Source organism: Contarinia nasturtii, unplaced genomic scaffold, assembly GCF_009176525.2.
Source record: "Contarinia nasturtii isolate CC-2019 unplaced genomic scaffold, AAFC_CNas_1.1 Cnas_scaffold_4084, whole genome shotgun sequence".
Lineage (NCBI taxonomy): Eukaryota > Metazoa > Arthropoda > Insecta > Diptera > Cecidomyiidae > Contarinia > Contarinia nasturtii.
In genome coordinates this window covers 517546-530983 of record NW_022201380.1, presented here as the reverse complement: position 1 = coordinate 530983, position 13438 = coordinate 517546, and the positions used below count along the sequence as shown (strand labels likewise).

Genomic DNA, 13438 nt, shown 5'->3' with positions numbered 1-13438 from the left:
TCTTTTCGACATAAAACTGGAAACAAACTTTTTCCATGTTTTTTTTTCGAATGAACCGAAAAACAGACCGAAAATATCGAGACCGAAAAACGCAAAAACGTGAATCGAATTTGAATGCATCCATTCGTAGGGGGCGCTGTTTTCTGATTTCAACATCGCTACTTTGACAAGTGCATTCATTGTCATAAAGCTTTCTACCAAAAAAATTACGCTTGTTTTAAATCTCCAAAAAATGTACGCTTGTTTTAAATCTCCAAAAAATTTCTTTCAAATTTACTCAATTTTTTTCAACTTTTGGATCGAATAAAGATAAAATGTCAAATCAATCAATGGACAACTTGGTAAGTGTTAAAAAATCTGACTTTAAGAGTAAAAACTTCAATGGTCATAATTTTTCCCTCCAAATTGTATTCGTGTGACAGGTTATGTTTTCGGACTACAACGTTTTTTTTAATGAAACGCTGCATGGTCATCACAAAAATGAATCAATCAACGATGATGTAAAAATCCAATGCAAAAGTCCTGCGGCTATTGAACAGAGTCAAAATCCCATCGATGGATCTCTCATGGCATCCAGTCAACCGGTGCTTGCTAGTGATTCTTACTGGTCCGGCCTTGAAAGTGCATTCTACCATCCATCCGAATGGGCACAGCTATTGCAAAAGCAACTCAACGAAAGTGTAGCCCTCGTAAAGAGCATCCAAAACAACGTCACAAATATTGACAGCACAAACCAATTAAATATTGAAACTTTGCAAATGGAATTAAAAATGGCACAAAAAGCGATTGCCGATCATCAATTCAAGAACAATGCACTGCTAACCGAGCTACGGAACATCGCTTCGGAGCGGGATTTAGAGAAAATGGAAGCTCAAAAGGAGTTGATAAATGCAAAGGAGTTTCATGGTCAAGAAATTGCGATGATCAACCAAATACATGAGTTTATCTACAAAGAGGCGATCATCGTTCAAAATCAGGACAAAGAAGACCTTCGTGTCAAGCATCAGGAGACGATCAAAAAATTAGAGAAGAATCATCGCCGAGAATGCGACGAAATACGTCGAAAATACAAGAAAATAACGGTTTCAGAGAAGGAACGTACTAGATCCGATACAAATCATTTGGAACAACGCAAGAAAATTAGACAGATGGAAGAAAAAGTTAAAGCAATCACCAAGGAAAAGAATGACATCGAATCGCAAATGGAAAACAAGTACAGAAAAACGATTGTCAAGCTACAGAAGAAAATTGACGAACAAAATGGGAAAAGAGCAAAGTGCAAAGGATGCAGCTTGGATGCTTGGTGTTTGGCAACAAAAATGGCTTTTGTAATCAGAAATGCGAGGATTTGTGGTAAGGAGCTAGTGGATTGGATGGAATTGGGAGAGTTTTTGTAATGAGTTTTGGTTTCTATTCATTATAGGAACACCTTCGAACGTTGGAGCCAAAATAAATAAGAACGTCACAAACACTACGACATCATTTGATTCATTGGTTAAACTTTATTTCCAAGAATTGATGTTATTATAAAGTAATAAAGAAAATTCCATTGATTTTCACAATTAGTTGTTGTTTCTATTCGACTTTGAAATACATTGATCCTCTTGGTTTGATTTAAATTTGAATTCGAACAGGTTTCAGGCTTTAGAATGAACGCACTCATGCCACTAATGTCAGTATGTGAATTTTCTTATAGCAGCGCCTAACCTCAAATCCAGCGCATTTGGCAATCCAGCTCCTCGTGTTCCTACATTCTATAAGATTTTTCACCGCTTTCTTCAAGAAAATTCGCTCATTGAAGCATGGAAACTAAAGATATTGGTAAAACAGTGATAACAAGCAAGGTAATTATTGATCATTAGCCCACAAAATTGCAGATAAATGATATGAAAATTCGAATTTTTACAAAATACCAGATTAATGGGGAATTTTTATTGTGCATTTTTTTCAGAGCGATCATGATAAGTATTGTTGGTATTGCCATGGTCTAAACAGAACGTTCAATTGCTCTACTTGTTTTCGGTCGTATCATCCCTGGTGCATAAATATCAATCTGGACAATATTGGTGTTAAAAATTCGGAATCATGTTCAGCATGTATTTTCCCGAAAAGATCAAAGGATCCATGCACCGAAGAGTAAGTGTTTTATTAAAATCAAATAGCATCTATGATCTGACCAATTCAATTTTATTCGTCTTATTTTTCTAGGAGTCTCGTGCAATTGAAAATGCTGAACTATATAATGACTGATGTTGAACGTAATTCAGATGTGAGTATATTCCAGAAAGAAGACCTTTATTTTGTAACTAGATTGTTAAAATTGCGTTAATTTGTACATTTCAGTTCAAAATGCTGAAGAATTTACAAGAATTTATCAACGATCCAAAGATTTTCAAGTCAATTGATCTCAACACAATGAAAAAGAATTTTGTGAGCCAGAAGTACGCCACGTTGTATTCGTTTCTCGTTGATATCGAAGGAATTTATCACAACTGTTTTATCATGGGTTGGTTCATTTCAAGTGATTTTTTTTGGAATTGAATTATTTTTTCATACAATTTTTTTTCACAGAACGAAATTCAACATTATCCCGAACGGCCAAAAAATTATTATTATTTTGTGAAGATGAAGTGGAAGCAATTTCCAGCTGTACTTATTGTTACGAAAACAAACATTTGAGACCGCACGAATGGCGCACAATGGCCTGCAATAGGCCCCACTTGATATTACGCGTGAAATTACCATCCCGAGCTACGCCTTCCTTAAAATTTTGGTCCATCGAAAATGGTTTTAAGTATTGGCCAGCCAAATTTATCTCCGGCACAACGAATCAGAGCAATATCAAAGTCATTTTCTTTGACGATAACAAACTTGTCAATATTTCCCAAGAGAATTGCCAACTGTATACAACCGAAATGTCAATGAATGAAGAACATAATCAGAAAGACGATATCAATCCAGCCTTAGAGGTGACCCGGGATTGTTTAATTAAACTCAAAACAAACTTTGGATTCAATAAAATTAAAAGTCATTTTATTTGCAGGAGTTGAAACAGTATGCAACCAACGTTGAAAGAAAGTTCAATTGTCGTTTTGTGGACACATTGTCATGCACAGCATTTGATTTGGATCGTATTGATGACCACATGAATGCCATGTTTTCGGGTTACAACGATAGTTTGCCAACACAGAAAGATCCCGCAAGCACCGAGGAAATTCCATTGAAAAAACGACGGATTGACAATGAGGCTTCAAGTGAAGTAGATTGCTTTCAACAGATAATAAATATGAGCACCGAATTAAAATCGAAATTCGAAGTTCAAAAAAATGAATTGGCAGCTGTGACTTCTGAACGGGACCGATTGAAATCGGAGTTATGCGAATTAAAAGATGGCCATGCCAAAGAAATGGCAGAATTAGCTAAAACAGTACTTGCTGTAAATCAAATAAAAATCACTAGCTTGTTGACTCAAATCCAAGTATTGACTTCCGAAAATGCCGTTGCCAAAAGTGCACTGGAAAAAGCAAGCGACGAAATGACCACAATGAAGAAAAAACATAACACATGCGTCGAAGACCAGCGTAAAATTCTTCAAATCGATCATCAAAATACATTGAAAGAATTTCAAATTAAATTACAAAATGAGAATGATCGAAATTTGGGGGAAATTCGGGAACAACATAAAAAGGAACTGGAAAATGAAAAAGAACGTATCATTGCCGATTTTAAAAATAAAGTTCAGAACCTTTTCTGAAATCCAAACCAATGACCACAGATGTGTTGACCAGAATTTGTAGGAAAAAAACGTTTTGTCTAATTCAAAACCAATTTGATATTTACATTACGGAAAGACTGCCGAAAATGGGAACCATGAAGAACTTCATTCTTTTTTTTGTATCTTGCATTAAAAATATCACTTGATTATCAACTAAATTTAAGTTTAAACATAAATGAAAATCACATACACATCGCAGTTTTAAGTTTAATTTTCATACCACTAAAACATGTCATACAATACATTGCTTTTGGTAAAATTACAATCAGACCATAAAGTCATTGCGAGTCATTGAAATTTATAAGTTTTCCTGAAAGAGTTAAAATTCTTAAAATAAAGAAAATTCCATCATTTTTCACATTCTCTGTTTCTTTTATGTAATTTGACTTGTTGTGCTCCGTTTGGTTTGAGGTACATACAAATTCGAAAGTGTTTCAATGAACGCACTCATCGTTTAAGTAATGACACAATTGCAAATGTCAACATTATGTCGTAGTTGCGCTATCACAATCAAAATTCAGTAGCATAGCAGTAACGCTCCACGAGATTTACACAGTCGTTTCGATATTTGATAGAACTTTTTCAATTTTTCGTCACAAAAATCACCACTTTAAACATGGAAAGCGGCGAAAGTGCCAATAAAACGGTAAGTATTGATTTTTAATTGAAATCGCCGACAAATATACACAAGAAAAATATACTTGCTCACTTAACAAAGCCCAATTCATGATAAAGCGACACAAAGAAACCGATTCGCTGGTTTGTACGCAAAAGTTCATGATTTCATTATTTTATTATTGATGAATCAATATTCGATATATTTATGAAATATACCGTTTTGAGAAACAACCGTCATGAATCACAATCTCCTTTTATATTTTAAAAATTTGCTATGTTTAATGTGGTTCCAAATGTAATTTTTTGATTTAGAATAATCGCGACAAATACTGTTGGATTTGTCACAAGGCGCGCTCAAGTTCCAAATTCCAATGTACAACTTGTTCCCGTTCATTTCATGACTCTTGCGTTATTCCCGTTCTGAACGATATTGGTGGTGCAAATTCGGAATGTTGTGCCGTGTGCATTACCATGAGGAGGACAAAGGATGCCGAAGAGTAAGTGTTTCATTGAGAGATCAGCACATGCTAAATAGATTTCCTCAAACAAAAAAAAGATAACCAATCCGATGTAATTCTGTAGGAAAAAACAGTTGAAAATGCTAAAGTACGTGATGAATGACGTTTCACGCAATCCCGAGGTGAGTATAATTGAAAAAGACTCCTTCACTTTTGCATGCTTTTGCAGTAAACCTTTTTTATATTCAATCAAAAATTGTTAAAATGATCAAATTGTTTCAGTTCAAAATATTGAAAAATTTGACTTGGCAAAACTCCAGTGATGAAATTTTCCACCCAATCGACCTCAGTAAAATTAAACAGCTGGTCAAAAAGCAGTCGTACGACAGTTTCAATGCGTTTCTCGTCGATATCAAGTACATTCATCACAACAGTGCCATTTACTCAGGTTGGTTGAAGTTTTATTTTTCCGCACATCTAGTGTGTGATATCTTTTAGTAAAGTTAGTTTAAATTATCACACAAAAAAATGACAGGAGAATCCAGTTGTACTACTGCTGCCAGCAAGTTACACACATTTTGTATGAAGGAGACGGAAATAATTACGGACTGTGCTGGTTGTTATGAAAACAAACGATTGAAACCAACTCAATGGCGGACGATGGCGTGTGACGAACCACATTTGATATTGGTCGTGAAATTGAAAAATGGATTGGAGCCAGCAAAATTCATCTCAGCCACGGACGATCGGGAACTCGTCAAGGTCGTGTTGTTTGGCCATGATACATTTATCAAGATCCCAACTCAAAGTTGCCGTTTGTACGCAATGAAAATATCGGCCGAAGTCAACGTCAAGGATGGTTATGAGGTAAATATTTGGATTGAGTCAATGGTCTAAACTTAAAAAACGATTTTTGCCATGGCCTATAATCACCTAAAAAATAATCATATTATCTGCAGGAGCTGAAACAGTACGTGAAGAACGTTGAAAAGAAGTTCAACTGTCGTTTTGTGGACACATTACCCTGCACTCCGCTTGATTTGGATCGCATTGACGAACACATGGATGCAATGTTCCCGGGATACAACGACTGTATTCCACCAGAGAACAAGGTTACCGAGGTCATAAGCATCAAAGACGATGATTATGACTCAGATAGTGATCGCAAGGATAATTTTGGCACCGAAGGCTCTCCGGTAAAAATGCGGCGCATTGAAATTGATGATTTTTCAGCATTCCAGCAGATTCGCCATCTGAGCGACACTTTACAGTCAAAATTCGAAGTGCAACAAAATGAATTGAACACATTGAAGCGAAAATATGTGAATCGTGAAAAATTGAACAAAGAGTTGAGCGAGCGTTTGCAAACCATGACTGCAGAGCGTGAACAAATCAAACTGAATGAGATCCAAATGAAAGAAATGTACGACGGACAAGTGGCATCTCTCAATAATCAGCTATCCATTGAAGTGAAGGAGAAAGAGCTAAAGCAATCTCGACTTCGTCTGTTGCATAGCGAAAATAAACAAAAGGCTATAAAACTGACTCAGGCCGCTAAAAATGTGAACCAACTGCAAATGAGTGCAAAGGAAACGAAAGATGCGTATGAAAAAGAGGTGGCAGCACTCAATCAATCGTTTTCGATTGAAATTCAAAATGCAAAGACCGCAATGGACAAATTAAAAACTGATCATGCCAACGAAATGGCCACGTTGAATGAAGTACACCAACGGGTACTCGGTGAAAATCAAACATTGTTGCAAAAAATTGAAGCGATGAGTTCGGAAAATACTGCAGCATTAACCAAAGCAAACGATGAAATAGCCAATTTAAAGGAAACACATGAAAAATTAATTGAAGAATTGCGCGAAAATGTGCAAAAAACAATGGACGAACAAATTGCCAAACTTTGTGAACAACACAAAAAAGATATAGAGGACGCTGTAGAACGATCAAAAAAAGAAAACTTTCATGCAATTCAAAAAGAATTACCGGCGTTTTTCGCGAATCAAACATCGGCATTTATTGAAATGCTTAAACAATGAACGAAAGTTCATTTTGAACACTTTGGAATTTAAGGCCTTTTGCCATGAACTTAATATTTATTTATTTATTGAGGTTTTAATAAGTTTAATAAGTTCCAAATTGATGAACACTCATTGTTTGATTCATCATTTTTTTTCGTTCCATTTATTATAATAACAAACATATAAGTTGTATAAGCCTAATTGTAATTAGAACCATAAATGAAGGTTCTTCACTTTCTTTAGCCCGTTCTCCTTTTCAATTGTACGCACAAATGTTTTTACAACATTTGGCATTGAAAATTTGTAAAAAATACCGAACTGTAGATTTACGTCATTTAAATAAACTGAACGATTTTCGAAGTTCAGAATGATTCGGGAGAAAAGGATTCAGGATATTTCAATTCAATGAAATCCATAAATAAAAAAGAGATTTAAATAAATTGGTTTTTTGATTTCTTTTTAACTTATGGTTAATATTCCTTAATTTTTGAATTGAAAGCCAAAAATTACCATCCACGGTTTGTAGAAACCAATTTAATTTTCTTTAAGCAAATACAGCGTCAACCTTTCTTTTTGAATGTGTAATCTGTTCTTTTTACTGAATTTCAAAAAAATGTCTCAAATTCGAAACGGTTTTAGATTCTCGAATGGACGCACTCATCGACAGTATACAATGACGTATAATTGACGTAAAACCTAAAACTCAGAACACGTGTTAAGTCAAAATCCTGATGTGATACACATCACATCATTTTACCGAATTTTAAAATCGCTATAAGATGGAAACCAAATTTTTTGGTGAATTTTCGAGCAAATTGGTAAGAAAGAGAAAATTTCAGGCGACTCATTGTATATCAGTTGTCTATATGATTGTCCTTTCCACCACTTGCAAAGCAATTTATAACATTTATTCTGAATTTTCCAGAACGCTCACGACAAGTATTGTTGGATTTGCCATGGAGGATGCGTCAAATTCCATTGTTCAACCGTTAAGTATTAACCTGTCCAATAATTCAACATGAAAATTAAACAATTATTATTTAACGTGTTCACTACAGTGTTTTCGGTCCTTTCATGGCACGTGCATCAGTTCGGTTTTGAACAACACTGGCTCTCAATTTTGTTCGGTTTGTATTGTCATCAAAAAGTCGAAGGATGCTGGCACCGACGAGTAAGTGTTTTAAAAACATGATCGATTTGTTGAAAGAGTTAACCAATTCGGCGTATTTTTTTTTAGCCAAAAGCCACTGAAAATGCTAAACTACATCATGACTGATGTGATGCTCAATCCCGATGTGAGTATACAAAAAAAAATAACCCAATTTTTTTCTGAAGTTTTTTTTTTATTTTTAGTTCCAAATGCTAAACGATCACATTGTATGGCACAGATCCAATGCAGAAATTGCACTACCAATCGATCTGAATGAAATTGATTTTAAAGTGAAAGGTCAATTGTACGACAGTTTTCACGCGTTTATTGGTGATATCGAGTGCATTTTGCACAATTGCTTCATACACTCAGGTTGGTGTTGAAATTCATCTTTCGATTGAATGAACCTTTGAGTAAAACTAAGTTTTTCATGTGTATAAAACCTCCGCAGGATCTAATTGGATCATCATGAAAGCTGCCAGTAATTTAATAAAATTTTGTGCCCAGGAATTCGAAGAAATTTGCAGTTGCTACGATTGTTATGAAAAGAAGCGTTTAAAATCAAATGAATGGCGTAAAATGGTCTGCAATAAGCTGCACTTGCTGCTCTGGGTAAAGTTATCAACGAAAGCAATGCGATCGCAAAATTGTTGGCCATGTGAAAAAGATTTTAACTACTGGCCGGCCAAATTCATTTCGTTCACACCAAATCAAACCTCTATCAAAGTCATTTTCTTCGGCCATAATAATTTTGTCGATGTTCCGGCAGAAAATTGCCAACTGTTTACAATCAACTCATCATCACCGATCAATAAAGCACACCGGATGACCGGCATTGGTCTGGCCATCGAGGTAAATCGAGTCAATACTGCTTTTTATCTGAACTTGTTGTTTATTTGAACCTGGAGACGGATTTTGGATTCCATAAAATTAAAAATCGTTTTATTTGCAGGAGCTGAAACAGTATACAGCGAGCATTAAACGGAAGTTTAACTGTCGATTTGTGGACACATTGCCATGCACACCGTTTGATTTGGAACGTATTGAGGAACACATGAATGCAATGTTTCCGGGATACAACGACCGTTTGCCAACACAGCACAGTCTCGCAAGCACACAAGGTAAAGAAAGTATCTTATATGATGGCCACATCGATAATGGTGGCGTCGACGAAATTCCAGCGAAAAAACAACGGTTGAACATTTCAAAGGAAGTGGATTGCTTTCAGCAGATGTCAAAATTAAAGTCAAAACTCGAAATTCAAATGTCTGAATTAAACACTTTGATGCGACAACATGCCAATAGTGAACCTTTAAACAAGCAGTTGAACGAACGTTTGCAAGCCGTCACATCTGAACGGAATAAACTAAGAATGAATGCAAGCATCGAATTGAACCAAATATCAAACGCTCACGCCAGAGAAGTGACAGCTCTCAATGAAAAACTTTCCATCGAAAAGATGAAGAATAAACAAAAGTGCTCTCGGATTCGGTCACTAAATCGCGAGATTGCTAAATCCAAGTACGAATTATGTCTTCGCGAGGAGAAAACACACCAACAAGCGCTGACTGAAAATCAAACAAAGATCGATGACTTATTGGCAGAAATCCAAGTCATGAGTGCTGAAAATGCGAGGGCAACCGAAGCAATAGCCACTATGAAAGAAAATCATCAAAAATCGACCAAACAACTGCGCGACATCCTCGCAGCTGGTCACAAAAATGCGATGAAATTATTTGAAACCAAATTAAGAAAAGAATATCAAAGTGAGATCGCTTCTTTGAATCAAACACACGTAAAAGTACTGAACGGTTTGCTGGCGCAAATTCAAGAAATGAATTCAAAAATGTTGGCCAAAAAATGCAATGGAATCGACGAAGAAGACAAAAGGAGAATAGAGCAAGAATGGAGCAAGAGTCTCGAAGCTGATCATCAAAAAGAGTTACAGGAACTTCGTGAACTACACAAAAAGGAATTGGACGAAAAAGAACTTGCCAAAGAACGAATTTTGATTGCCATTGAACAATTTCCGGATTTTATAGCACATCAACTTTCCGCATTCACCGTAAATATAAAATAGTTGTTGAATTGTGATATGTGTGCACGGTGTCTAAAAGAATGGTGAAAATCCTGAAATCCTTCTCATTGCGCATATCCAATGGTGACACATCTAGCAATTAATTTAAAAATTACCACATATTCCGATTTTACAAAAAATCTTTAATTTTGAACTATTTTCTTGTGTAAATTACAGGAACACCTTTCAAAATGAAGACCATGCGCTATAAACACTCCAAAGGACTCACCAAACAACTTCATCGCTTAATTTCATTCCAATTTTTTTTTCAAAGTTAATATAAATTCGTAATTCTCTCAAATAACTGACATTTTATTCAAATATAAGCGATATAACTAAAAAAAATTATTCAGTTTGACGTCAGTTTTTTCATCTCAATACTTTCTGTTTTTTCTTCCTCTCTTATTCCTGTGGCTTGGCGTATCCCAATTTCAGGTATTCATATTGGGATTTAAAGTCCGGAATGATGTCTCTCAATATATCTGTCTTTAAGGTGTACGATTTTCCCATGAAAACAATTCTATCGGTATGATCAGTTAATTCGTGTTTTGTCAGCGGATGAACGAAAATAGTCAATGGACTGCGCTTCTGTATAAACCATTCGTACAATTTGGGAAAATATTCCACAGGTACCCATGTTTCAAACGAACCGATCGGATGCGGTCCGATTGGCTGCATATTCAATCCAGTTGTGTCATTGTTATCTAAATGTGCAAACAATAAAATCATTTTAAATATTTAAGAATAAAAAAATCATTTGCGTTACATACGTTCCAATACTGGATTCTCTGGATCATAGTGATAGTGTAGTGGAATGGCAATTATTTTTTTCACCACACAATTGACAATTATTTCGTTTCTCAATTCGATTGCATGAGAAACTTGCGTCGGATCATTTACATCGAAATATGTGTGGAAATGAAATTCCAAAAACGGCTCGATATCTGTCGAATTTGAACGCACATTTTTTGCACCATTAGAAAAGTATGGAGATGCAACAACGACCATAAGGAACGCTATACATATGAATGCCAACATACTATACGATTTTCGACTCATTTTAAGCAACAAATATCGAGAATGTAATCTTCGTGTGGATCTAAATTAGGGTCTTTATAACGTTGGATTCGACTGTAGACTCTGCAAAAAAGAGATAATAAAATGAATATTTTTTTGGATTTTTTTAAAGAAAATATTTGAAGGAAATGGTAAACTACAAACGCATGGAACTGACGTACGTGGGCGACTATTTAAGTTTCTTCAATATGTATGTTTTAGTATTGCCCGATGCAAACCATTGTCATATTCGTTAAGTTTAACATTTTGTAGCATAAACGTTCTCAGAACGTTTTGTCATTCGATCGTTATTTGTATTGTTTACCGTAACATGTAAATTGCGTCTCAGCCAAAAAATGAATTTTACTCGTGAAAATTTTCGAGCGATTATTTTTTTCCACTTTCGATTGGGTGTATCACAACAACAGTGTTTTGATCAACTTCATTTGGCCTTTGGCGATGAAGTACCAAGTCTTCGGACAATTTATAATTGGTACAACGAATTCAAGCGCGGTCGCCTATCGCTCATCGACGAGTTCCGCGAAGGTCGTCCAAAATCAGTTGTTGTACCAGAAAACATCGATGCTGTCAGAAATATGATAATGGAAGATCGTCATGTAACATATCACGAGATTGAGGCATCCCTGGGCATTAGTGCGACCAGCGTATTTAAGATTTTACATGAACATTTAGCTGTCAGAAAGATTTGCTCTCGTTGGATACCACATAATTTGACAATCGCTCAAAAAAAGGCTCGTGTCGATTGGTGTAAACAAATGCTCAAGAAATTCAATCGTGGTGTTTCAAAATCCGTGTATTTTATCGTCACTGGTGGCGAATCATGGATCTACGCGTATGAGCCCGAAACTAAACAGCAGTCGACTGTATGGGTCTTTCAAAGTGAAGATAACCCAACAAAAGTTGTTCGAGCTCGAAGTGTTGCGAAGCAAATGGTCGCCTGTTTTTTCGCGATAAGTGGTCATGTGGCAACAGTTCCACTAGAGGCTCGTAAGACCGTCAATTCTGATTGGTACACCACCATTTGTTTGCCCGAAGTGTTTGGTGAAATAAGAAAAAACAACCGCCGTCGCAAAATAATTCTTCATCATGATAATGCGAGCTCTCACACATCTCATCAAACAGTCGATTATTTGACCGGTCAAAAGATCGATTTAATGGGTCATCCGCCGTACAGTCCTGATTTGGCACCCAACGATTTCTTTTTATTCCCGAGCGTGAAGAATAAACTGCGTGGTCAACGATTTTCATCGCCCGAAGAAGCAGTTGATGCGTTCAAAACACACGTTTTGGAGATATCACTTTCGGAGTGGCATGAATGCTATGACAAATGGTTCGAGCGAATGCAAAAGTGTATTGATCATCATGGCGAATATTTTGAAAAACCATTTTCGATGAAACCCCATTGTCTTATATATGTTTTTGAAAAAACTTAAATAGTGACCCTCGTATAATATGAACGAAACTGCACTAAACTAAAATTAACTCAGGTTTGGTTCAGGTACAATGTAAAAACACATGCAATTGATCAAAGTATGAACGCCAACAACATTGCGTCTTATTCACAAGTGTCTTGTTGACAATACAAGGGTCCAATGCAATTGCTGCAATTAAATTGCTTATCAGCGATACAAAATATGCAATCTCTCTGATCTAATAAGTGATCATTAAGTGATAAATTGTATAAATATTATCAGTCTGAGTACTTATTAATTATATCAGTCTGGGTTCATAGGTGCTGAGAGGGGGGGGGGGGTTTCCGTGTTTTGCCCCCCTCTGGCACACAAACGGCCGGTATTTGCCCCGGTCTGCAAAAATTGACAATCGATTTTTCATCGAAAAAAATTTACACCAAAATCTAACGGCGATTGAATTTCACGTAAAATTGCTAAGATTTATATTCACATAGGTGTTCAAAAGGTATTTATTTCTATCTTGTTAAAATCCACGAAGTTTTGAAACACACAAATATTCAACCGACCACGAAAAGTGACCAAATTTGGCCAATCATTGAACAGAACAAACGGAAATAATTTTTGAACTTACATGCCCGTGTGGAAAAAAGTTGAAATCTACTGAAATTTAATTTTGTTAACTGAAGTCGTCTGCCCAGTCGACTTTAGTCGTTTATGTATGCCATTTTAAACAGATGACTAATTTGGGACGTTGTTGTCTATATAGTCAACTGCGATTGAAGTTGAATCAAGTTGTATTTTACTTTTCCGCACACACATAGTGTGAAAGGGGAAAGTATTGTAA

General features: G+C 35.9%; 4 protein-coding genes across 5 annotated transcripts in view; 3 read left to right on the top strand and 1 right to left on the bottom strand.

Moving 5' to 3' along the window:
* The first annotated feature begins 314 nt into the window (after positions 1-314).
* LOC116350306 lies at positions 315-3754 on the top strand. The gene is made up of 8 exons (XM_031782062.1): positions 315-341; positions 423-1213; positions 1802-1844; positions 1952-2136; positions 2209-2269; positions 2344-2506; positions 2572-2969; positions 3044-3754. The coding sequence occupies exons 1-8, from the start codon at positions 315-317 to the stop codon at positions 3752-3754; spliced, it is 2379 nt and encodes a 792-aa protein (XP_031637922.1).
* A 553-nt stretch (positions 3755-4307) lies between these two features.
* Positions 4308-6934, top strand: LOC116350358. Its single transcript, XM_031782129.1, has 6 exons — positions 4308-4421; positions 4706-4890; positions 4976-5033; positions 5134-5299; positions 5387-5718; positions 5811-6934. Exons 1-6 carry the CDS (start codon positions 4392-4394, stop codon positions 6894-6896), a joined length of 1857 nt encoding a protein of 618 aa, XP_031637989.1. The 5' UTR covers positions 4308-4391; the 3' UTR covers positions 6897-6934.
* A 1217-nt stretch (positions 6935-8151) lies between these two features.
* Positions 8152-10408, top strand: LOC116350395. The gene is made up of 5 exons (XM_031782181.1): positions 8152-8173; positions 8232-8400; positions 8480-8880; positions 8981-10093; positions 10283-10408. The coding sequence occupies exons 1-5, from the start codon at positions 8159-8161 to the stop codon at positions 10298-10300; spliced, it is 1716 nt and encodes a 571-aa protein (XP_031638041.1). The 5' UTR covers positions 8152-8158; the 3' UTR covers positions 10301-10408.
* LOC116350397 (DOPA 4,5-dioxygenase-like) overlaps positions 10397-13438 on the bottom strand; it is a 22584-nt gene continuing 19542 nt past the window's right edge. Inside the window, exons 1-3 of one of the 2 annotated variants that reach the window (XM_031782187.1) lie at positions 13226-13374; positions 10876-11245; positions 10397-10809 (exon numbers count right to left, since the gene is read on the bottom strand). In XM_031782187.1, the coding sequence (XP_031638047.1) occupies positions 10508-10809; positions 10876-11164 (591 nt within the window). In that variant the 5' untranslated portion in view covers positions 11165-11245; positions 13226-13374 and the 3' untranslated portion in view covers positions 10397-10507. Of the gene's footprint in view, positions 10810-10875; positions 11246-13225; positions 13375-13438 lie in introns of those variants that run through there. The other variant, XM_031782186.1, reaches the window with a different exon arrangement.

Excerpts from the sequence above, each read along its gene's own strand:
- LOC116350306 (XM_031782062.1), top strand. The coding sequence starts at position 315 with ATGTCAAATCAATCAATGGACAACTTG. Across the intron at positions 342-422 it reads ATCAATCAATGGACAACTTG|GTTATGTTTTCGGACTACAA; the intron begins GTAAGTGTTAAA and ends TTCGTGTGACAG. Across the intron at positions 2,270-2,343 it reads ATGTTGAACGTAATTCAGAT|TTCAAAATGCTGAAGAATTT; the intron begins GTGAGTATATTC and ends TGTACATTTCAG.
- LOC116350358 (XM_031782129.1), top strand. The coding sequence starts at position 4,392 with ATGGAAAGCGGCGAAAGTGCCAATAAAACG. Across the intron at positions 4,891-4,975 it reads AGGACAAAGGATGCCGAAGA|GAAAAAACAGTTGAAAATGC; the intron begins GTAAGTGTTTCA and ends GTAATTCTGTAG. Across the intron at positions 5,719-5,810 it reads ACGTCAAGGATGGTTATGAG|GAGCTGAAACAGTACGTGAA; the intron begins GTAAATATTTGG and ends TATTATCTGCAG.
- LOC116350395 (XM_031782181.1), top strand. Across the intron at positions 8,401-8,479 it reads CAATTGCTTCATACACTCAG|GATCTAATTGGATCATCATG; the intron begins GTTGGTGTTGAA and ends AAACCTCCGCAG. Across the intron at positions 8,881-8,980 it reads GCATTGGTCTGGCCATCGAG|GAGCTGAAACAGTATACAGC; the intron begins GTAAATCGAGTC and ends TTTTATTTGCAG.